Source organism: Trichoderma reesei (assembly GCF_000167675.1).
Source record: "Trichoderma reesei QM6a unplaced genomic scaffold TRIREscaffold_1, whole genome shotgun sequence".
In the NCBI taxonomy this organism is placed as follows: Eukaryota; Fungi; Ascomycota; class Sordariomycetes; order Hypocreales; family Hypocreaceae; genus Trichoderma; species Trichoderma reesei.
In genome coordinates, this window is record NW_006711148.1 from 1778699 (window position 1) to 1801343 (window position 22645).

Below are 22645 nucleotides of genomic sequence, written 5' to 3' on the forward strand. Positions count from 1 at the left end.
GATGATATACCTTCAGGAGTCTCCGACGGTAGGTCTTCAGTAGCCATGAACGGAACATACTCAGGAGCCTTGAGAGAAGCACCTTCTGGTGCTTTCGAAGCCATGTCTTCGGGGATTTCGGGCAATACATCCTCTGGTGCCTTTGAGGGGACAGGTTCAGATGATTCAAAGGCGACGTCTTCAGACCCCTTTGACGGCTCGTCTTCAGGAGCTTGCAAAGTGTCTTCCGGTGCCTTGGTAGTTGCATTTCCACTTTCAGATGCCGCTTCTGCGGGTCGCAGTAATTCCTCGACCGGCTTGGTAGGCTCATCGGACGATTTAACTGGCTCTGGCTCATCGGTGCCTTTGGCTGGGTCTTCCGAAGCCTTGGTCGTCTCTTCCGAATCCTTGTTCTCCTCTCCAGCGTCCTCAATTGGCTTCGCAGAATCCTTGACCGGTTGTGCGGAATGTTCGTCCGATTTGGTAGAGTCCACAAACGGATCCGTCAGGTCAATCAAGCTGTGTTGATCTGCCTGTGCACTGTCAGATGTGCCTGCCTGCTCATACGCTACATCTTTGCCGGTGCCCAGGGTATGGTCTGTTCCCTCATGCGTGGTGTCCGAGAAAGGCTTAAAGTCGCCAAAGGCACTACCGTCTCCAATCTTGGTATCCTGGCTGGTCATTGGAAACTGGACGTGCTCGCTGATCTCTGCCAGCATGGACTTCAATCCAGCAAGCTCGCTTCGAAGTTTCTTGACCTCAACAACGGCCGGGTCATCTTCCATGTTGGGCTTGACAGCCTCGCACTTCTTGGCCCATCCCTCGGCACCAAAGTCAACTTCGTCTGCCAATTGCTCCCACTCTTCCACGACATCATCGTCCGCTTCACCGCGAGCCCGGTTGCGACGGATGGAATAGGCTGTGCGAATCTCAAAGAATGCCGTGATGAAGAGCAGTGGCGAGTATAGAACACCCATGACGCAATCATTGAGGAATTCGTACGACTTCTTGGGCATCCACCACTCAAAGAGACCAGAAATGACGATTTCGACCAAGTTGAACGGAGCAATGTAAACATTCTCGTCTGGCGCGCGAATGAACTGCATTGTCTTTTGGCTAAACAGCGCCAGATATTCGTCATCTGCATTCTCGTAGATGTCCTCGTACGCAGAGTTGTACAGAGCGATGAGGATGTTGAGGAGAATGACCTGGGACAGTCGTTAGTTTGTGCATTTGCCAGCGCATTAGTTGGACGCATCATGTTCGGGACATACCATGACAATGAAAGTGAAGCAGTAATACAGGATTGCACCCCAGGGAGGTCCGAAGCCATCAAAGCCGTCAAACTCTGGGCTTCCGAGCAGGGCTCTTGCCATAGACTCGATGATGAACCAGACATCATCAGCAACATTGTCGTCAGTGAGGTCTAGGCCAATGAAGGCCTGCAGGAAGCCGATAACTATGACAATGAGCAGGGCGAAGAATATCACAGACTCCTTCATCATGACTTTGAGGACAACAAGCATGGCTCCAAAGAATCGGAAGCTATCCAGATAGAGCAAGAGACGGCACCAGAAGAGCGGAGCGGTAAAGGCCAGGATGTTGTATCCAAGTGTGCTGTAGTGAACACGGCCGTCGGTGTGCTCCGCAAATGTCAGGCCGACGACGCGGAATATGAACGACGCCGTCAAAAATGCGTACAGCGTACCGTTGAGGGCATTCCAAAAGCCCAGGATATGATATCCAGCTTTGTACACCTTGAGGAGCTCATCACAGATGTAGCCGAGCGTGAAAATATAGAGGGCGCCTTCAGCGATATCGATCACGCCGGTAGCGTTGACGGTGTTGATAGCAATGGTAAAGAGGGCGAGGTAGACGAGCGAAAACAAGAGCTGGGCAAGGTTCTGGTTCCTGGGGCTTCGCATCCGATCCGGATCCATATGGACCAGAAAGTTGGGATTGTCCTTGTCATTGTAGTCGACAAAGACGGCCGGATCGTTCTCGTCCTGCACCAACCAGCCGCGCCAGAGATAGCTGATGCATTTCTGGTAGCCCGACGACCCAATGACTCGGACTGCGTGCAAGTCGACGGCCTTCTCGATGACATTTACGGGGGGCGTCGGGGAGCCGTTTGCAATGTATGAGTATCGACGCAGAAGCACCGAGTGCAGTAGATATGCCGTGTCTTCTTCTTCCTCGATGCTGTTGTTCCCATTGTTAGCTTCTGGTCCAGACAATAGACATCGTTCGGGCGCTGGCTTGGACCACGTACAGGGCTTTGGCGATGACGCCGCAAGCTTCGGCTCTGAGGTGATGCAGACCGGCATCCCAAAGCTCAGCATTGGCTTCGTGCTTGAACCAGCGTTGGTTGACGAGTAGAGCATAGACCTGGGCCCTGTTAGTGTGCCGTCAAATTCACGGTTGGGCGGTATAGTATATGCAGCCGTCACGTACCACGCAACCCTTGTGCTCTTGACCGCCTGCTTCCTTGGCAGCTCGAATGACGTGCGGCGTGATGATGCGACTATGAGGGGCCGTGATTCGGCTCTCCTCCATCTCGCACGGCACGCATTCCTGGACCAGGTGCCGGAGCCGGAGGCACACCTTTGTAACTTCGACCGGCGGGATGGCAGAGTCTATCTCCTCATTGTGCAGATGCGGCAGCACTGGAGCAAGAGGGCAAAGGATGTCTGTTAGCAGGATGGCCGGGAGGGGCACGAGGTGCAGGCTTTGACGGCCATTGAAGGCGTCACGACTTACGGGCGCGCTCCTCTTCGTGAACCCATTGACGGCGAGATTGATAGCCACGCCTGTCGAAGCCAAGCAGGCGATCAATGTTGCGCCAGCGGTTGCTGCGAGGCATGGCGACGGCGATGTCCGAGACGGTGAGAGACGCAGCGCGAGCAGCAGCAGATGCCCCGAAGCCTCACGACCGCTAACGATCAATAGACCGACCGTACGCAAAGCTGCAAAGATGAAGAATCAGAAAAGGTCCTCGGAAAGAGGCCAGACAATGGGAAAGCGAGGGCAGCCTGCGGAAAAGCGACCGCGTGACGGCAAAAGGGAGAAGAAGCAGGGCGACCTGACAGCTGCAGGAAAAGGACCAAGTCGTCGCTCTTCAGCGATCGATCAGTGCCCTATGGAGCATGTCCCACCTCCCTGTATGACGCCGGGACCAACACGAGCCATCGAGGCCTTATTCGCCAAGGGACAGCGCCTAGCTCTGCTTAAGCTTCTTGTCATGGCCAGGTTGTACATTAGCTGATAAGACAGCCGTAGCAGCAAATTAAGCCAAAGATGGCCTTATCGACGTTAGGAAGGTACAGCGGCAGCACTAGCACCCCGCATGACGCAACATGGCGGCCGAGTGCCATTCCTGTAGCAGCCTAGCAGCAACTCTTGTTCCAGGCTTTAGCGCTTCTTCAGCCGGGTGCCTTTAGCGAGTCGGCGCGACCAGCTGAAGACGGCAGCGATGCAGCGGCCCAGGCGGGAGACGGCAGGTAGCTTCCATGTACCCGTTCGGACATGAGTGAGGTCATCACTCGAGTTATCGCGATACCTACAAAGCATGTGAGCTTGGACAACTCGGTGGCTGACAGGAAGGATTTGATGTTGGGCGCTGATGAAGCAATCCTTGGCGGAACTCAGAGCCTCAAGTCGCTCATTCCGACTGCTGCCCGTTGATTAAACAGCTGTATCGTCGCCTCGCATTGGTCGCGTGCTTGGGCCGCAAAGCAGAAATGTCGCGCTCCTGCTGCCGTCTGTCGGATACTTACAGTCCTCAAGATGCCCCTTGTCGGATCCGGGGCTTTGCATCGCTTTGATAGGTACGCTCAAGCTTGACTGCAAGCTCTCAAGCGTACGGATCATGAGTCAAGGCATGCATGCGAGTTGCCAGTTGACATGTGTTGCAGATTCTGATGGAGTAGCATACTATGTGCAACCAGGGCGCCGCAGCCTATGAGACAGATCAGGGAGAGCACATGGCCGTCTGCGACTGGGTGAAGCAAGAAGATACGACGGCCAGAGTGATTGGATGCCCACCTGCGTGTGTTCCGAGACTGCGGTCTATCATCGTACATACATGTAGATGAATGATAACGGCGGGTCTGGCATGGGAGGTCTCATTATGGTATCGTGCTGCAGAAAGTGACGACAGAGCCGAGATGCGGCTTGTCTAATACTCGAGCTGGTGCTGTGAGTGCATCTCTCTGCGCAAATTTAATTCTCGGTTGAAGATGGCTCGGCTTCGCCTACAACAGGCCGGAGACGGCATCATCTGGGAGACCATGGCTGCTTCAGACACGGCCGATATGGCATCTTAGGCATTTGATCGAAAAGGGAAACGAGTGATGATACCGAGTACCTTTACAAGTACCTAAGTGTGAAGGGCAACCTTCCCAATTCGAGCCATCTGGGCTGTCTAAGATGACTGTTGGCCGAAGGCATTACCAGTGTACAGTAAGCTGCCCAATTTGACAACTACCTTATAACTACAGGTAGGTACCTTATATGCATAGTAGTGATGTTTATGAGAGGAAGGAGAAAGCTGGACAGAAATCAGGGAAGGAACTTGAATATCCTCATTGCATGATGTGGCATGTGCGACAACCACCAGCCATGGTTCTTGCCTTCCAAGTGAACTCTCCTCAACTGACATCTTTTTTCCTCCTCACCATTTCTGGAGCCAGAGGTTCTCTCTAGCAGCTGGGAGACTTCAACAACACCCATCAATACTATCTGTATTCATTCGTCAAGCACGTTTTAGCCTCCATCGCCGGGTTGCTGTTCCATCATCCATTACGTGATAACCACAAGTCCGATTCAATCATCCCAAGCCTTTCGGTTCCTTTCAATTTAGCCATGGTGTCCAGCAAACACAGCGGCCAAGATGCACAGCGCCAACCGCAGCCTCGGAGAGATGACGCTTGGGAATAGGAGAAGACCTTTGCGCCATACAACAGCCTTCAGTCTGCTGACACAGATTCCATGACCCTTTGTTGGCCTTCGCCCAAGCGAAAAACTCCATCAGACGATGATGACGTCGGACCCAGAGCTGAGAAACGGGCAGCAATCACGCTTGGTAGTGCTGGAAATCGCAGCTCTGTTGTCTCTGCCTCAACCATGGAATCAGTTGACACCTTCTCGGACCTGGCGTCGCCCTCTCCACTGACCCTATCTGATTTCCTTCATGAACATACACCTCCGTCTTCAAGCCCGTCAGAGCGACTCAGAATCCGACGCCTCCGAACCCTGGTTGATTCATCAGGACGGAGAACGTTAGTAGAGCATGAGGTGTCAGTTGATGCCGACGAACAAATGCGAAAATATGATGACACCATCTTTGCCGTTATCTACGACGGTGACCCCGACTTACATTGTAGTGCCACCAGTGTCAGAATCTTGAGCGAATCCTTGAGACAATGTTTGCAACTGCTGTTCGCGGACCATCCTCATATGGTTCTGACGCAGACGACTGCCGTCCATCTCTCTTTTCTGTTTCGGTGAGTGCCCCAAATCTCGCACGCTCATATCATGCTGACTTTGCTACCACTCATAGCTCTTTGGCAGCGATGAGAAGCCATCACGACTGGTTGACGACAACCGAGGCACGCGGCGGACCCCCCTGTGCGTAGGGCCACGGAGGCGAGGTACATGTTGCTCAGAGGAAGAGTCTGAAGGTTCTGATTGACTTTCTGGAAGCTGAATATGCCAAGTTCAATGAGGAACTTCAGCTTCAGCTTGACAGCGGGTCGATTGGCTACGCTCATCTTTGGGCAATCTTTAGCCCATCCACGATCGTCTACTCCCGGACCAGTGACAGCCTGGAGATACCGACGACATCACTGGTGACTTACGCAGGATACAAAGCCCCAAAGGAAGAGACTGGACAGCACGAACCACCGTTCTTCCATGTACGAAGCAACACGGTCTACTTCGACGGAAATGAGCTCGCATTCGGTAGCGTTGAGACAAAGATTGAGCTTTTCAATGGCATGGCCAAGATTTCCAGCCTTTTGTGCTATCCTTTCAAGTACCACGAGCACAAAGAGCAGCTGAGTTCCCAGCTTATCGAACGAGGCAGGAAGTTACTTCCACTGCGAAGACGAGGAGCAAACCTCAAAATGTTTACTGGCGTAGCCTACAGGAAGTTTTTCGATGGCAAGCTCGATCTACAAGAGGACAAGATTGTGATCGATGGTGAAACATTGAGAAGTCTATGTCTACTCCATGGGGCCCGCGCCGTGGCCAAGGGGGTGCATGCACATGAAGACCCAGACGCCACCGGCTTCCTCATCAATGGCATATCCCCTCGTTTTTTCTCTTAGATCTGCTGACAAGCGAGGTCGCTGACGACAGTGAACGAAGCACAGGCGGCGCACTTGGCAAACACAGCGAGCATAATGTGCAAGGTGCAAACAGCATACGTAAAACTAGCACAGGTAATAAAAAAATCTGTGACAAGTGCCAAAGAAGAACTCGGGAACGGCTTAAGGAGGCAAAGAACACGCTGTCAATGATATTCCATCCCACCATCGCCGGATACTCCCTGGCTCATTAGAGCTGGTTCGAGTTTCCTGTGGACGGCATTGGTGATGTCAAGTGGGATGGCCAAGCATGGGAGTATTTGATGCTTGAGGAGCATGCGAAGGAGCTGATGCGCATGTCTGTGACTCCTCACGTCTCCATGTCGGCTCCTAAGCTCGGCGGCACTGGACCAGGTGGGAGAGGAGCATTCAACAGTAAGTGCACCAGCTCACAATCTGCCTCCTGCGTATGATTGGCAAGATGCAAGACCGTTAACGTCAAGTTCCACCAGTCCTGCTCCATGGGCCTTCGGACACGGGCAAGACGCTGACGGTGGAAGCACTTTGCGACCACCTGCAGGTTCCCCTGATGAAAATATCGGTCGACACCTTTATGGTAGCACCAGAGATAATCAGCGCAGCAGTGATCGATCAGAAGATGCTAGAGGTCTGCCACCGCTGGGGTGCCATTCTGCTCGTGGACGACCTTCCCTTCCTCTGGAGTCAGTTGGTTTTAGCAGCGCAACAGAAGCAGTGGCCGTCTATCGTTCTACAGCATCTCACGAGGCCCCGAGGACACGGAGTGATCTTCTTCACCAGCAAGGGCGGTCACGTCAATTGGGGCGAAGGAGCGTTGCCACAAATCAAGGTGATTGCAGTTCCTTGCGATCTTCGGGTACATGTAGCTAACCTGTGGTTCCTTCAAGGCGCAGGAAGGGATGCCCAGATTGCGCTTCAACCTCTCTTTGAGGTATACGTTTCCCACCAGGCATGGCAGAATGAATCTGGTTCGAAAGTGCCTTGCGCGGGCGCTGGAGCGTGGCCAAGTGCATATGGCTCCACTGACCGATGTTGGCATGCATCGGCTGGGGGAAAGTGACTTGAATTATCGCGAGCTTCGGAACGTGGTGCAGCTGGCTCTGGATTGGGCATGCGAGAAGGGGGAGGTGATGCCGTTGACAGTGTTGCGACAATTATTGGAGATGCCTAGAGAGCATAGACGGGGACCTTCAAGTGCTCATAGTGTCCGGTCCATTGATTCTCCCTTGTTATGGCGGGGGCTGACCTAGGATGAGGATGCGGCCTCCGTCCATTCGTATTCTATGCCTGAGGGAAAGAAGGTTGTCATCTTGGCTAGGACTTGATATGACTTCTACAGGATGCAGCGGTAGGTCTATAATGGGCATAACAGCTACCCTATATGCCACTTTTTATGACTCTATCAGCCTCGTCAATTTTATAGTAACAGCATTGATGCTTTTGCGTAGCTTCACGCTGAGGCAAATGAGTGATTGACTCGCATCTGGCTTGATGATGATCAAGGTTTGGAAGGCAGCAATCAGTTGCCTATGATACGACAATCATTGGCATGTTGCGTTCGTCACGGATATAGAGTCGTCACCGGTAGTCAGAAGCTGAACGTGGCATTGAGCATGAGCATCTGAAACAGTGCACAACGGTTGTATGCATCTGGATGCACCGGCAGGTTCTCCTCGGAACTCGGAACATTGATTTCGGATAGGTAGTTGTACGATCACGGTCACATAGTATCCATTTTCACGAGGATACCCCTTACAAGATTACTGGGAGACAAGGCCATAAGGGGGGGTTCTTTTCTAGAAGCCTAAAAAAAGCACAAGATGTGAGAATGCTGCTCGTCGTCGAATGTTGGGCCCAGTAGGAGAAGTGCCGAAAAGAGGGGGAGGGGGGTTGTTAAACAAGGGGTGAAGAGAGGAGAAGGAGCTGACGCGGATCGGGAGGCTGAGGCTGGGGCTGGAGAGGAGTAGGTATGTATGTAAGGGGGGGGGGCTGGCCGGAGAGGCGGTATGTGGGCTTGTGGGTTTGGGATCTGGATTTCCTTGTTTAGGGGGGGCTGTGTGCCTGGTTCTACGGAGACGGAGTTTGAGCATGGAGATGAGAATACTATGTTTGTGGTCTGTTTGGGGACACTGTGTACGGAGGATATGAGCAGGTAGATAGAAGAGGATATACATAGGAGGAGGGATGAGATAAGAATAGTAATAGTAGTAGCTGGAGACTGGGGGATATTGCAGGTGGTGGTGGTGGTGCTTTGGCTATGCGATCGACATGTTCCGATGATCCGATACCGATGTTTCAAAAGCGCGGAGAAGCCACTACTTTGTCGTCTGGTGGAAGTTGCATGCGTGGGAATGGCGCACTTGTCACGCGATGGGAGGGGGAGAATGATTGGAATGGAGTTGTTTGTGGGTTTTGCTCCGATCTTGGCTTGCTTGGTGATGGCGACATGTGACGATGATGCGGTGCATCAGGATCGATTTGCCATGATGTGCACGGATTATTTTTGCAGGCCGCGAGTCAAAACAGGTGTGATCCGATTTCTGGGTGTTCCGTAAAGCTCTACTTACTCCATAATACCTACACTGAGTGACCCTGTAGAGAGATCACGAGATTCAGTGCGACAGCCGAGTTGAGCGAGATTGCTGTGCGTAGGTAGGTAGGCGAGAGAACGACCAAGCTTGCAAGCTTGAAGCTTGTCTGCCATATTGACAGCCTCTTGGCCAGCAAAAGAAATGCATGTGACTAAGCCTGTCGTACTGTATACTAGAAGAGACGACAAGGTTGAGAGACAAATCTGCCGTCTTTTACCGCCTAGAGCTGGGGTGTCAGGGTGGGTGTCCTTCAGCTTTCTAATGTTGCTTCTTTTTTAGCCGTTGGACTTGGCTTTTTTCTCCGGGTAGCCCGATGCAGAAAGGGCTCGATTTCGCATGGAGCGAAATTACAAGCACAGGGGTGTCTCATTTCCCTTTTGCAACCGGGGGTCGGAGTTTAAGCTATTACTACTGCTAAGTACTACTGGTGCAGGCATATTGGCTACCGGGGGGGAGGGAGAAAGGGAAAGGGAGGAGACAAAGAGAAGAGAGAGAGAGAGGGAGGGAGTATCGATCGATTCATCATTCCAGAAGGCGCCTGGGCGACCGGTGGGCGTGTCGCTTAAGGCTTGGTTTTGCGGGCTGCGAGATTGGGCTGAGCGGTGGGAGAAGGAATACAGGAAAAAGCAACGAATGAGAGAAGAACGGGGAAAAAAAAAAGAGACTGGAGTCTCATGTTGAGAGCTCCGTTGACCGTTGGTAGGTAGGTAGGTAGGACAAGCGCCGAGAGTTTGACTTGGCGCGAGGACAAGAGAGAAGAGAATAAATGTTCACGGGTATTAGGAAGAGGCTTGGTAGGGAGGCTTGTAGGGGGTTGGGTGACAAGGAGGTGGATTGAGAGCCCGTAAATGACTGGAGTCATCACGAGTACGAGGTAGAGTAGCAGCGTCATGCAGCGGCAGAGGTGATTTGACGCCGCCATTGGCCTCGGCCTGCAGAAGTTGGTTTTTCCTTTCGAGACAGAATGCAAACGTCCTTGATGCTCAATGAGTGGCTTTGATTGAGTTTGATGGTGAATTGGACCATCGATCCATCCATGCTACCTATTTCATTCGAGATGAGTGCGAGTGATTCCATCCAATACCTTACAGGTACCTAAGGCACTTTAGGGACGGACGCACATGGCGTATGTAAGCAAACACGCGAACCCATGCGTGGATCACGCGTGGATCGCCCACAGACACGGATGCAGAGCATTTTTCTTTTCTTCTCTTGTGCGCGAATAGCTTCGACCTTGGGAGGTCTCTGTTTGCATCGTCGTTGAAACTCTAACAGAGAGATAAGAGAAAAGTTACACATTTTGCTCAACGAGTTGCCTCTATTCTCCGCCTCTGTACGCCCACTTTCTGCAAACGCTCCAGTCTGTTCAACACTGGCGTTGCTGCATGTGGGCTGACGCGGCGAGATCCCAACCCCATTTCGCGCGCCCCCAGCCAATCACAGGCCGCGGGTACCTGGTGGTTCCTGAGCCGCCGATTCTGCCATCGCGACAGGGGTCTCCTAGCCGGGCCTCTTAGGGGATCATGGCCTGTTTCATGGGACGCCGGGCGAGGGCTTTAGGGGGGGGAGACGAGCGGGTTTTACGAGCCAGCAGGCGGTTGCCACCCGCTAAGGGCAGCACAGAGCCCTGAGGACTGCCCTGAACTGACGACTGGAAGCACGGCGTTGCTCGCTTGCCCAGGACCAGGACGGTGAGGTGGGCTCTCGCAGGGACGCTGCTCCGATGCCCATTGGCCCCCTAGGTGTCCTCCACTGTGCTGCCACCCCCCTCCCCCTGCTCGGTGTTCCAGTTGAGTGCTTCCAGTGCTTTGTCTCCCCTGGCCCGTCTGCCTTATTAACACCCACCTCCCTCCCGCTCCCTTTCCTGTCTCTCTTCCTCCTCCTCACCGTCCTCGATCAGGCCTTCAGTCATTCCTTAAGACAAGACCACTGCCAGCGTTCCTTTGCGACGTTGCCAACACGTTCCTTTTCGCGACCCTATAAACCAAGACACTCACTCCCTCGCGCATTCAGTCGCCAACCGCTCATTCGGCCTCGGACCTCGTGCCAAACCATACAGTCGAAGACGATTGCCCACTCCTTTGGATATACACATAGACCAGCATCGTTTCATCTTCAAACAGCACAACCACCGCCAAGATGAAGTTCTCTACCACCTCCGTCCTGCTCGCCGCCGCCCTGGGCGTCTCTGCCCACCCCAGCGGCCACGCCCACAAGCGCGCCCACAACTCTGCCGTTGAGGCTCGCGGCGACTTCGTCATGGCCAACAAGCCCGCCGAGGCTGCTCCCACCACCACCAGCGCCGCCCCGGCCGCCTCTACCACCGCCGCTGCGGCCCCCAGCTCCTCGGCCCCCGCGACCGTCAAGCCCTTCTGCGGCGGCAACAGCAAGCGCGCCACGGCCGCCGAGATCGCCTACAAGGGCAACGTCGGCGCCGGCGGCTCCTACGGCTGCAACATCATGACCGTCGACGAGAGCCTGGTCGACGAGTACCAGTACACCATGGTCTTTGAGAACGCCGGCGACGACACGACCTGCTTCTGCTGGAACAAGATCGGCCCCGACGGCGGCATCAACGGCTTCTTCAAGGGCAACCAGGCCATCACCTTCGACGTCGCCGCCGGCGGCAAGCAGGTCGTCGCCGTCGACACCAACTCCCAGGTCGGCTGCGCCTGCGGCGCTGGCGGCCCTGAGCTGACCCCCATCGGCCAGTTCGCCTCCACCTGGGTCGAGGCCGACTTTGGCAACATGTCCAACGGCGGATGGTCCGGTGCCGATGCCTCCTCCCTGGTCGCCGCCGCTGCCGGCATGACCATCCCCGGCCTCCAGGTCTGCGGAACCGGCGCTGCCAAGGGCACCTGCTCTACCATCTACCCCGGCGGCAAGGGCGACAACGCCTTCACTGCCGGCACTGAGGCCCTCGACGGCCTGGGCCTCAACCTGGCCCCCGGCAAGACCTCCATCATCGTCACCATTGACTACCAGGGTTAGAAATGCGAATCTTCACTGGAAAGACGATGATGAAGAACGCGGGGTCTATAGAGGGAAAAAAAGGGCAGCTGGGATGATGGGTCTGGGATTTGATGCATGCTTTTCGGCTTTGAGGAAACTCTTTTTACTGACGTGGAGAATTGACAAATCTACGGTGTTTGGTTATGTGGCTTTTTTTACGGATTCCCCCCGGGTTGTCCAACGATGACAAGAGACGTACGGACAAGGACCTGCACGCAAGTTATACGTTGAAATCCGTCTTATCTTTTTATTTATTATATATATATTACGGTTTCTCTTATATATATATAATCTGAAGTGTTTACTGCTCTTATAGCTTATAGAAGATGACGTTTTGCTCAGTTTTGCTCCCGTGATAACGTAGTCTCTTGTGATTGACTGAGCTTAAATTGAGTTTGTTTGAAACAATGGCGCAAGGCTGTTGTATGGCGTTGCACCAAGTCAGACAGCCATCCAATCACTTGCAAGGTTGCTGCTTCACAACTCGCCGTTTGCGCTGTCGGAATCTCCCGTCTGTGTGCATCGACTTTTGTGACAGCAGGCTAGAGCAAACGCCATGGCGTTTTACTTTCCGTAGCTGCTGTTCGCGAACGACAATGCTCTCAAACGGTCCTGTCTATTCGCTTTTTGTTTTGCTACAACTGTCTACTAGTCTGGTATTCTAAGTGGTCCTGAGAACGTTTTCTTTTTTTTCTCTTTTTCTGTTCTATTTGACGAATTGGTAGGGCCGGGTGATGCTCACTCTTTTCGGTTTGGTATCGTGGATTCGGTTGTTGTCTTGCCCAAAAGCCAGCATCACTACTAAGTTATTTGGTGCAATGATTCGCTGATCTGACTTCCTCCGGTTGCAAGCATTCCGAGCGTTGCCTTGAGCTAATGCAGGTTACAGATTTTTAATTTTTTGTTTTTACTTCTTGCCATCCAAGGCTTCCGATTGCATCGGATGTTTAGCCAGGAACAGAAGCAAGTCCTTTTCCCCTCTCTCTGCGCAACTTTACATACACGAGTTTGTCATGGATGGGGAGTGTAGGCGGATGAGGATCCGAGTGGTTCAAGGTGCACACTGCAGCATGCATGCCACATGTTTTTTTGATGCAAGAGACATATGATATTACTACACGGACAGGAATGAGAGTAGTAAGGCGAGACGAGGCGAGGCGAGGCGAGGCGAGGCGAGGCGAGCTGCAGCGGAGTGATCGGATGCCGGCTCGAGTCATTGATGAGTTGGCACAGACTTTTTCATCACAGTGAGCCACGTGGAAAAGGCGATTTGGTTGGCTCTGAAGCGGTTGACTTGTCATGGCACATGCTATTACTTGGACAGACTAGAACGAATAAGCATTTGATGGTGGTGGTGGTGGTGGTTGTGTTCCTGTTGGAGGAGTGTACTTGGTTTGGGTCGCAACCTTTGGGTAACATCGGACAATATGCAAGGGACGAAGAGATTTCTTGTTTGCAATCATTTACAGTACTTGCAGCTTGTGCCTTGGAAGCTGAGTATGGTGGTGGGGGGGTATATGGAGACGAGGTATTATTGTTCGTGGGAATGATTGTCAACGAGTGGCAAAACGCATGAAGATGCGAGGCCACCTATGTTTTTAGATGGATGGGGGAGAAGAAGTCGTGTAAGTGGTGGATGAAAGAGTACATGCACTATGGTATGTAATAACTCGCATGTTGCAGGGATGGGCACAGCTGCAGGAGGAAAAGTTTGTTTGACGGAGCTGAAAACATACACAGTAACTGATGGTGACTCAAGAATGACGAACGCTCTATTACTATTACTATGTGAGTGAGTTGAATTTACTTGAAACCTCTGCATAATGCAATGCACATACATGCAATGCTCAGGAGGCAGACAAATGCTGGACCACGTCACTTTTTGGTGGCCGAATCAAAAGGCCGTGATGCCGTCTTTGTTGGGCTGTGGACCTGATTACCATACTAGTAATACCTGAACTTGGCTCAAGAATTCGGTCTTGTGTACAAGCCCTTGGAGGCCAGAACCGTAGTGGTTTTGAGCAACTCTGACTGCTCGTACAAGAGTGGCTGCTGAATTCTCCTGTCAATGTCATCGGCTGACCCTTTAGAATACCTCTTATCTATCATGTTCAAGCATTCTGAAGCATTCATAGCTTTCATCAAGGAAAGCACGACCTGTAATCAGATGGCTCGGTCCCGGCAAAAGGATAGTCCGTAGCACAGTATGAATTAGGCACCCACAACTTGACATCTCGTGAACCCTTCATGCGAGGCCGAGTCGGTAGGCGGTGCAATGATCACAACAATGGCGTGACGTCGGCCTTCGAACAGTATGAACGGGGAATAGACTCTACACTTGGACTCACTGGCCTTTATCACCATGGGATTAGAACCCCTCGAGGATGCAGTGCCTCATCCCCAGCACAAGAGTCAAGAGGACGACGACCTTGCTGCCACCAAGCAGTTGATGTTGAAAGACACTCGTAAGAACATCCTTACGTGCGAGACCTGCATCCCAGAGGTTGAAACTTTCCTCAAGGCCATCGAGGCAAAGGTCAAGAGCCCCCGCGTGACCGGCCTGCCCGCTTTCATCCGCAAACTCCGCAAAGAGCACGACCTCCTGAAACTTGTGGAATCCGAGCTCGTGGACGAAAAGCAAGACGAACACGCACTGAGTCTGCTAAACCGAAAGCTTGTGGCTAGTGCCACCATTGTACAACATGCAGCCGTTCACTGGGACATACTCAAGCGCTGCCGCTCCTTTCTCGTCATTGACCAGACCTTTCAGGGGTCGGCCAAGGAAGACCGCAAGAAGCAGGTCTCTCAAGTTGCCGGCGATGGGAGGGAGAAGCAGCGGGTGAACAGGACCCTCAAGGAGCAGGCCAAGGTGGAAGTCGACGTGGTCCAGGGAGGGAGGGAGTGGCTCGACATTCGATGGCTTCAGGCGGACAGGCTGGCACGGCAAATGACCGACTGCGGCTGGGCATGGGGCGACTACAGTCTTGGAGATGTTGTCGATCCAGAAGAGTGGGAGGACACGCCTCTTGCCAAGCAGGTAAAGAGGCTCGTTGCTGCGGCCAAGATGAACCGGCACGAGTATCGGATACCTCGACTACGCATCGTCTTTCCGAATCTCAGCAGGGGGGAAAACGAAGATGTGGATGTCTTCTTAGAACAACTCTGTCGTATCGACCCCTTAGTCGATATCGTTGTCGAAGATGCCAGTAGCGAGTTCATGCAGACACCACCCCCTCCCCTCCAAGAGGCCATACACAACCTCCTCGGAAACGAATTTGATGGCCTGACAGACACCCTGAATATGGACCACACCATCCTCGTCGACCTCATCTCAGACATTACCCACCTCCAGCTGCAACCCCAGCCATGGCAAGCCCAAACAACGCGGCTGCAGATCGAAGAAGAGAGACAACACGGCGGCGTCATGGTCCGCGCGCTGTATCCCATCCTGCAGGGCCGTACCCTCGTCTGCACGCAGGAAGCAGCAGAACACTTTCACCAAGTCCTCGGCACCGTCGGCACCGCAACGGAAAGGGAGCGCGGGAGGCTCTTGGTGCCCTTTGGGGATGTCGACACTCGCGAGATGTCAACCGAGGAGATTCGCAAACGCTTCGCACAGCTCTCCATTCACGAGCTCCCTGATGATCTGCAACTTCCCATCAAGATACTGGAAGAGACATGGACGATGGACACGGTGACTCAGGCGGTAGCAGACGGACGGCTGCCCCAGGTTGCCCTCGACGTCGCCAAGTGCGGCGCTTTCAAGAGCTCCAAGCTGAGCATCTACATGTACGGCTGGGCCACGGGCAACATCACCGTCACGTCGAACAAGGAAGTCCGCGGCCAGATCCGCACATGGGTCGAGTCTAACAGACGCCATGACGAGGAACGCGGCCCGGCCATCTGGCGCATCGACGTGACGAGGAATCTGTTGGCCAAGAGCGCCACGCCGCCGGCAACGGTCAAGACGGAGAAGAACAGCCTGAATGGGGACACAACGATGAGACAGAGATGAAGACGGCAAACGCTTTCATGGCAACTCTTCCTTCTTCAAATTTACCACTATGGTCTAGTACTGCTACGACTACATCTCGTTCGATAAGTAAAAGCACCCCAAGGGTATACAATGATGGCAAGAACAACTTTTATTTCAACAAAATGTGCGCAAGAAAAACCCAAAATTTTCCGTCATTTCAAAAACCAACGCGCTGCTATCATCCATCAAGAAAAACTGCAAGGGCCCCCGTATCTCACAACACCACCTGCATGAAGCAACACCGCCTAATCAGAGCAAGCCATTGCCGTCGCCGTCTTGCGTCCCTTCTTGAAGACGGTGGTCGTAAAGACAGACTCAGGGACAGGCGGATCATAAGGGGCCGTGAACCAAATCAAGCCGCAGTGATCGCACTTCTTGTGCGCCACCGACGTGAAGGTCGACGTCCAGATCTTGCGAGTGTGGTCAAGGCGATCGGGGTAGAGGGCATAGTTGTAGAAGCACTCGGCCGTCGTCCTGCCCTTGCCGTAGACCGTGTGGACCTCGAGCGGCGGCGGCCAGGTCTCGGTCACCTTGGGCGTGGGCTTGGTCTTCTTGGGCGGCTTGGTCTTGCTGTGCTTCTTGGACTTGGACTTGCCCTTCTTCTTCTCGTTGGCCTCGGCGGCGTCCGTGGGGAGCGTCTTGCCGCAGACGAGCTGCGTCGTTTTGTAGGGCGCGTCGATTGTCATGGTTGCCTTGTACGTCCCCAGATGCGGCGGGCTGACGTGGATGGGAATAGGGGACGCCTTGGTGCAGCTGCCGCAATTGACCGTCCTGGTGAGAGTGACGGTGGTGGCGAAGGCGACGCTGGTGTCGCCCATGTCAATGTAGGGAGGGCCCTCCATGACGCGAGCAACGCAGTCCTCGTCGTCGTCATCGCCCTGGATGAGCACGCCAGAGTCGCCGTCGTTGGCATCGTACTCGAGCGGATCAACCATTTCAAAGTGGCGCCTCATGAGAGCACCCGTCTCCATGGGGAAGAAGAAGCCTTGGCCGGCGCAGTACCCGCGGGTGATGGTCGCCGCGCCTGCAGAGGTGACCGTCTCAAGGGGCAGGGAGTCCTGGACGCGGGTGGCGACCTGGAGGTGGCCGCAGCCGCCGCAGTCGACGGCCGTGTGCTGGTACACGACGGTCGAGTACTTGGTCACCGTCACGGCAGTGGGCGAAGTGACGGCCGCGGGAGGTGCCAGATCAACCCAGCTCGTGGTGGTGCAAGTGGCGTTGTCGGCAGGAAGAGGGAAAGAAAGGGGGTTGGCCGCGGCGAAGCTGACGGCAAGGCCCATGGCGAGGGCGTGCCCGACAGTCGGGGTCTTCATTTTTTGTTTGTTTGTTTGTTGGTTTGTTCGTTGTCCTGTTTTCTTCTTTTCTTCTTCAAGCTTTGATTGCTTGGGAGCTGGGGGGTGGAGGGAAGACCGGGTTTTTGCTCTGGATTCGCAGCAGAATCTGACGTGAAGAGACGAAGATGGATATGGAGAAGGGGAGAGAGCGGGCAGAGAGGGAAAAGGGGGGAGGGGAACATCATTTTATATGGACCGTTAGGCCTTTCCGGTGACCCCGACGATTCTTCAGATCCGATCACATCCTCGCAAGGCTCGACAGGACGATAAGCATAAAGAGCGCATGAAGCTATACATGGAAAGGGGAAGGCCAAAAAGCCATCGGTTAGAGTTTGAAGCTGCTCAACCCCCTCTCCTCTCCCTCTCGATTCCCTCTCACCCCCCCTACAACCTCAAAGCTTCAACTATATATCGCTCTATACTTCTCTTGAAAGATCAATACAGAGGAGTGTCCAGTTTCGAGATGATGTACTATGATCAAGGCTTTGCCATGATATCGAGCTCCATTTCTTCATTCTCTCGCAAGAGGAGAGCCAAACTGTCAATATCCGTGAAGAAAATATGCTCGTTGGCCGCGTGACCGAGGAGGCATCCGCAAGTTCCTGTGGCGTCAGCCCTACCCGCCTCGTTACTGCAGATGGCTGCCTTATCAGGGCTGTTTCAGGAGGCTTCAGGTTAAGCATTGAAGACTGTTACTGAGTTTATAAACGACGAGAGGGGGGTCCTAAGGGCGCCTCCAAATTTACATGTAGATATACACATGTGCCACCGTCAGCCATGTCAATCCCTAGAGTAGGCAGCGATACGAACTCTCCCGATCAAGAGACACTGGCCATCGGAAGCGTTGGGAAATCTCGTTGATAAGAGAACCAGTTCGAGACCAGTCAAGCTCAAGCCAGCCTCATCAACCCAATCTGCACCCCCTTCCCTCCCTTGTATCAGGAAACATAAACACAATGCCTTCAATGTCCAGTTCAATCCATCCACACGCCTCAAAAAGCCACCAGCCTCCCCATATCCTTAGGACTACAAAGTAGGCGTAACCGAACAAACAGTCCGATACGTCGTTGACGGCGTCCCAACGCGCACCCTCGTCGAAATGATTTTTGCCGGACAATGAACAACGGGGGCTTCCGTAACGCGGACATTCGCGCAGCCGCGACAGTCCACCGAGCGAGTGACCGTGACGGTGGAGGAGTAGATGCTCAGGGTGCCGTCCCAGGAGCACTGCGGCCAGTACGGTGGTGTAGGGAGGCGGGACTGCGTGAGCGTCATGGTGCTTGTGCAGCCGCTGTTGTTGTTGATGATGGTTTCCGGGGCGTTTTCGTGGGAGATGGCGGTGGCTTTTTGGAGGGCGAGGAGGAGGGTGAGGAGGAGGGCTTTGGCTGTGTGAGGTGCCATTCTTCTTTTTTTTTTTTTTTTCTTTTCCGTCAAGGTGAAAGTGTTGTTGAATGAGTCAAAGTTGGGGAGCAAGCTGAGGGAAACGGGAATCTAATTGCTTTTGTCAGTATGTGCTGAATACATAGGGAGGGAAATGGGATCTTATGCAGGGCGATGACTGTTTGATTTACCTGAGACTCGGTCGTTTACCTTGCTCCTGAGATCGTGAATTACCTTGCTCCTGAGATCGTGAATTACCGAATAGCCAACGTATGGAATTGTTCCTTCAAGATCAGAAGAGCCAGCATCAGCAGCCGGAAAAGGCGGCATTGAGAGCAGGAGCAGAGCAAGACAATTTGACGTAGCAGATGCAACACGGCTGCCTCATCCTTGGAGTACCGCCTGCCTCGCAACGTCAGTGTTCTGAGACATTGTATCACGTTGAATGAACTCTTTTCAAGTAGAAGGAGAGATAGTGTCTTGCCTCTCCGCATGCAAGACCAAAAGCGAGTGTCTTTCAGTATATCATCCAACCAATGGCAATCAAAACTCCCCAACATCAAACCCCAAGTCATCCACCACCACCTCGTCTCCCTCGAAATCAGCCTCCCACTGCGGAAATGAGATCCCCTGCCCGTCATCCCAGTTCCAATCCTGCATCCAGTCCATCGCCATGCTCGACACCGAAGCATCGTCCAGGATGGCCGCCCCATCGTCCTCCCACTCGCTCCTCGGCAGACCCTCCCGCTCGGCCACCTCCTTGAGAATCTCCAGACACCGCTGGCTAATTTCCGAGGCCGCCTCAAACATCATGCGCGTCTTCTGCTTGGCGTCGACGCCCTGCTCCAGTGCCCTGACGTGCGCGAGGCACGCCGTCATGAGAATGATGCCCTTGATGTTGGTCTCCCCCGCGCGCACTCGCTCGAGCGACCACGTCCGCGTAGCGTCTAGGCGAGCGTGCAGATTGGCGCTGCCGACGGTCGGGAGGTAGCCCAGGCTGGTGGCCTGCCCGGCTTTGGCGTTGAGCAGCTCGATCTGAAGGATGATCATGGCCTGCGTCGCGACGTTGCGGAAAATGCCGGTGCCGTTGGTGACGAGCCGCTTGAGGTCGGCATCCATGGCTTTGCTGGCTGTCTCCTTGTCTCCGGACCAGGCCTCGGGGAGGCCCCAGATGTGGGTGATTTTCATTGCGCTGTCGAGACACATCTGGCGGGAGAAGTAGAACCTGGCGTCGTCTAAATGCTTGACAATGACGGGCTGGTGAAGGGCGTGGAAGCAGCGGTAGAGGAGAATCTCTGTCACCAGGACATGGAACGGTGTGATTGGAGAGTTCGGTACAGCCTGGAGAGAGAGTAAAGCTTCGGAAATGGAACGACACGATTTTGTCAGGTCCGAATTCAGTCGCAGCGTCTCTTCGTAATGGTCGCCTGGTTTCGTGCTATTGACGTGCGTGATGAGGTTCATGCGCAGGGGGATTGTGGCCACTAGAGCCCTGAGGATCGAGGTTTGTGTTGGCACCTTTGGGCTCTTGGCCGTTGATCTGGCGCCGTCCATTTCATCCGTGAGCTCATCGTCATTGAGATTGGCAGGAGGAAGAGTATCGTAATGTGCCGCAGAGAGCAGTGGCGAGCCACCGCCTTCAAAGGAGAACTGCAGATTCAGCTCCAACACAGTCGCCCACAGACGCCGCCGCATCTCGGCTCGATATACCGTCAGATCCCCCAGATATTGCGGATCACGGTGGAGGCCCACGAACATGGCGTTCCTCACCAGGTTGCCGGCCATCATCCAGACCATGTCTCCGCCCACGTTGCACGTCGATTTGGCGAGAAGCAGGAGACACTGTATCTGGATGCCTTCAAAGTTCATTCTCTTCTTCTCCGGCGGCATCATGAGCCACATTTGGGCTTCAAAGATCCACTGCGTCGCCATGGGCCTCAGTGAGAAGACGTCGTCATACAGCGCCGCTCCAAGAGCCATGACGAGCTGGAGCAGAATCGCAAAGGACTCGTTGGACCGGTGGCTTCTCTCCCAGAACCTTTCATACTCAGCCCGGAACGTCGGGATGTGCACGACGCGGAAGACGCCTTCAAAGGTGCGAAGATAGTTTTCGACCAGCACATCCGCCAGCTCACGTTCGGGGATTTGCGCCCCTAAATTGGTAGAGGAGAGAGGCTTGAGGCGGTTCTTCTTGATCTTGCGGCCGAGGGCTTTGCATCTGCCGAGGGTGGTCCATAACTCGCCCTGCTTCACTTTCTCTGGGCCAACAAGATCTCGCTCAACAGAAAGCTGGGTGAGGTCCGGATTAGTATCACATTCCGCTGATGTGAACACGAAGAAGTTAGAGACGGGATTTACAATGTTGACCCCGTACAACCAGTGACTGTGCCCGAAATACCGCGACTTGGACACGAATCCCTCTGCTGGCTCTGCCGTCTCTGGAGTAGACTGGAGTCGCTTTTGCCCGTCTGGGGCGTCGTTGATGCGCAGGGCTTTGGCAAGCTTCTCCTCGAGCTGCTGAACCCGGGCTACGAGCCAGTCGACGTTGGGCGAAGAGGAGCTTGATAACGATCCAGGGTTGGAGGAGACGAGTTTGGAAGATGCGCTGGTAGAGTCGATGCTGGTTCTGGGAGGGAGATCCGAGTGCGAGATGCTGCTGTCGAATGTCCCGGGTCTTGGTTCAGCTGCCTTGAGGTTCCTCAACAGCTTCTGGGATCTCGCCGATCCTCCGTCTGCAGCAGCTGGATCACCGCTTCCGCTGGCATTGGTGACACCGCCATTGCTGGCCTTTGTGGCAATATCCAGCTTTTTGGCTCGCCACGCCGGAATGTGAACCGGCGCATACGTGCAGCTCGGGGCGTTTGACTCGACGCACTTGTTGCACGGCTGCGTGCGGTCGCAGCGGACTTTTCGTCTTCTGCATTGCTCGCACGAGAGCGGCGGGCGACGACGTTTCTTTTCGGGCATGTTTGGAGGGTGAGAAGGAGGAGGAGGAGGAGCTGTAGGAGTGTGTTGTAATTGCTGTTGCTGCTGCTGTAGTTGCTGGGATACTGAGTCCATGGTGATGACTCGTGCGGGACCGTGATTGTGGCACTTGGTGTTTTCTGGCTACACGCATAGAGTTGCAATTCCGCTTGGGAGAACATGAAATAAGCATATCCTCGAGAAATCACAAGGCTGAACCTGTTGATGACGAATTCACATGAAAATCACCAGCAGCCGATGACGAAGAGCTTCAGCTCCTTCCGCTCAACTCAGAGTTGAAGCTCGGAAAGCGGCGAATTCGACACCGTGCCGGTGTTTTTGGCGGCTTCTCATTGGTCAGCCTCTGCCAATTCACCGAGCGCAACTGATACAACCGACTTGGAATGAATGAGCAATCGAAGATGAAAATACGGATGATTCATTGCGAGAAGATGATGGAGATCAATGGACAACCAAAACATGAAAGACTGCGCATCTCTGTTTGTGATTTCCCTTTGCCACTGCTGTGAAGAGGGTAGAAGCTAGATGTAACCTGAAGAGAACCGCGCTCCATGTAAGTTGACGGATTCGGAGCAACTCCAGCGGCCTCTACAGTCAAAATGAACAAAAAGAACTTGTCTATAGACATACTTGGGATCCTCTTTGCACACCTAATCTCTCAATCCTCTGTCGCAGAACGATCGTCCTCCGTAGCAGTGCTTACAAATATGGCTGCTGGATGTAAAGGCATTGAAACCATTTAATGGAAGCTTTAGTTTTGAGTTTGTAGCTTAGGTACGGCAATGGTACTTAGTATTGCTTGTATGAATCTCGGAAGACTCTTGTTCCTCATCGAGCTAAACAATCAAGTCACTCCGGGAGTATCATTGAACCTTCACGATAGGTACCTACTAGCTGACAATATGGGACACTTCTCTCCACCTGCTACAATAGCGTTGCATTGCCGGAAATTAGAAAACAACTAGACGTTCTCTTTTGTCT

At 53.7% G+C, this 22645-nt stretch overlaps 6 protein-coding genes across 6 annotated transcripts; 2 read left to right on the forward strand and 4 right to left on the reverse strand.

The window, feature by feature from the left end:
* Window positions 1-671: 671 nt before the first annotated feature.
* Window positions 672-2887, reverse strand: TRIREDRAFT_74057 (Ca2+ permeable channel; the record flags this gene model as incomplete). Its single annotated transcript, XM_006961651.1, has 5 exons — window positions 2740-2887; window positions 2434-2645; window positions 2252-2367; window positions 1254-2181; window positions 672-1187 (listed from the first exon to the last, which is right to left on the reverse strand). Coding segments are annotated over exons 1-5 (1875 nt in total), but the record flags the coding sequence as incomplete, so codon positions are not given.
* A 7945-nt stretch (window positions 2888-10832) lies between these two features.
* TRIREDRAFT_74060 (uncharacterized protein) lies at window positions 10833-12269 on the forward strand. Its single transcript, XM_006961224.1, has one exon. The coding sequence runs from the start codon at window positions 11057-11059 to the stop codon at window positions 11906-11908; it is 852 nt and encodes a 283-aa protein (XP_006961286.1). The 5' UTR covers window positions 10833-11056; the 3' UTR covers window positions 11909-12269.
* Window positions 12270-14378: 2109 nt separating this feature from the next.
* TRIREDRAFT_53167 (uncharacterized protein) lies at window positions 14379-15944 on the forward strand (the record flags this gene model as incomplete). Its single annotated transcript, XM_006961225.1, has 1 exon — window positions 14379-15944. One exon carries the CDS (start codon window positions 14379-14381, stop codon window positions 15942-15944), a length of 1566 nt encoding a protein of 521 aa, XP_006961287.1.
* Window positions 15945-16210: 266 nt separating this feature from the next.
* On the reverse strand, window positions 16211-17278 carry TRIREDRAFT_102850 (uncharacterized protein; the record flags this gene model as incomplete). Its single annotated transcript, XM_006961652.1, has 1 exon — window positions 16211-17278. One exon carries the CDS (start codon window positions 17276-17278, stop codon window positions 16211-16213), a length of 1068 nt encoding a protein of 355 aa, XP_006961714.1.
* A 763-nt stretch (window positions 17279-18041) lies between these two features.
* Window positions 18042-18700, reverse strand: TRIREDRAFT_102851 (uncharacterized protein; the record flags this gene model as incomplete). Its single annotated transcript, XM_006961653.1, has 2 exons — window positions 18042-18086; window positions 18389-18700. The coding sequence occupies 2 exons, from the start codon at window positions 18698-18700 to the stop codon at window positions 18042-18044; spliced, it is 357 nt and encodes a 118-aa protein (XP_006961715.1).
* Window positions 18701-19222: 522 nt separating this feature from the next.
* TRIREDRAFT_54437 (N-terminal binuclear Zn cluster-containing/DNA binding domain-containing protein) lies at window positions 19223-21319 on the reverse strand (the record flags this gene model as incomplete). Its single annotated transcript, XM_006961654.1, has 2 exons — window positions 19223-20968; window positions 21038-21319. Coding segments are annotated over 2 exons (2028 nt in total), but the record flags the coding sequence as incomplete, so codon positions are not given.
* Window positions 21320-22645: the final 1326 nt, after the last annotated feature.

Coding starts and splice junctions, on each gene's coding strand:
- TRIREDRAFT_74060 (XM_006961224.1), top strand. CDS start 11,057: ATGAAGTTCTCTACCACCTCCGTCCTGCTCGCCGCCGCCCTGGGCGTC.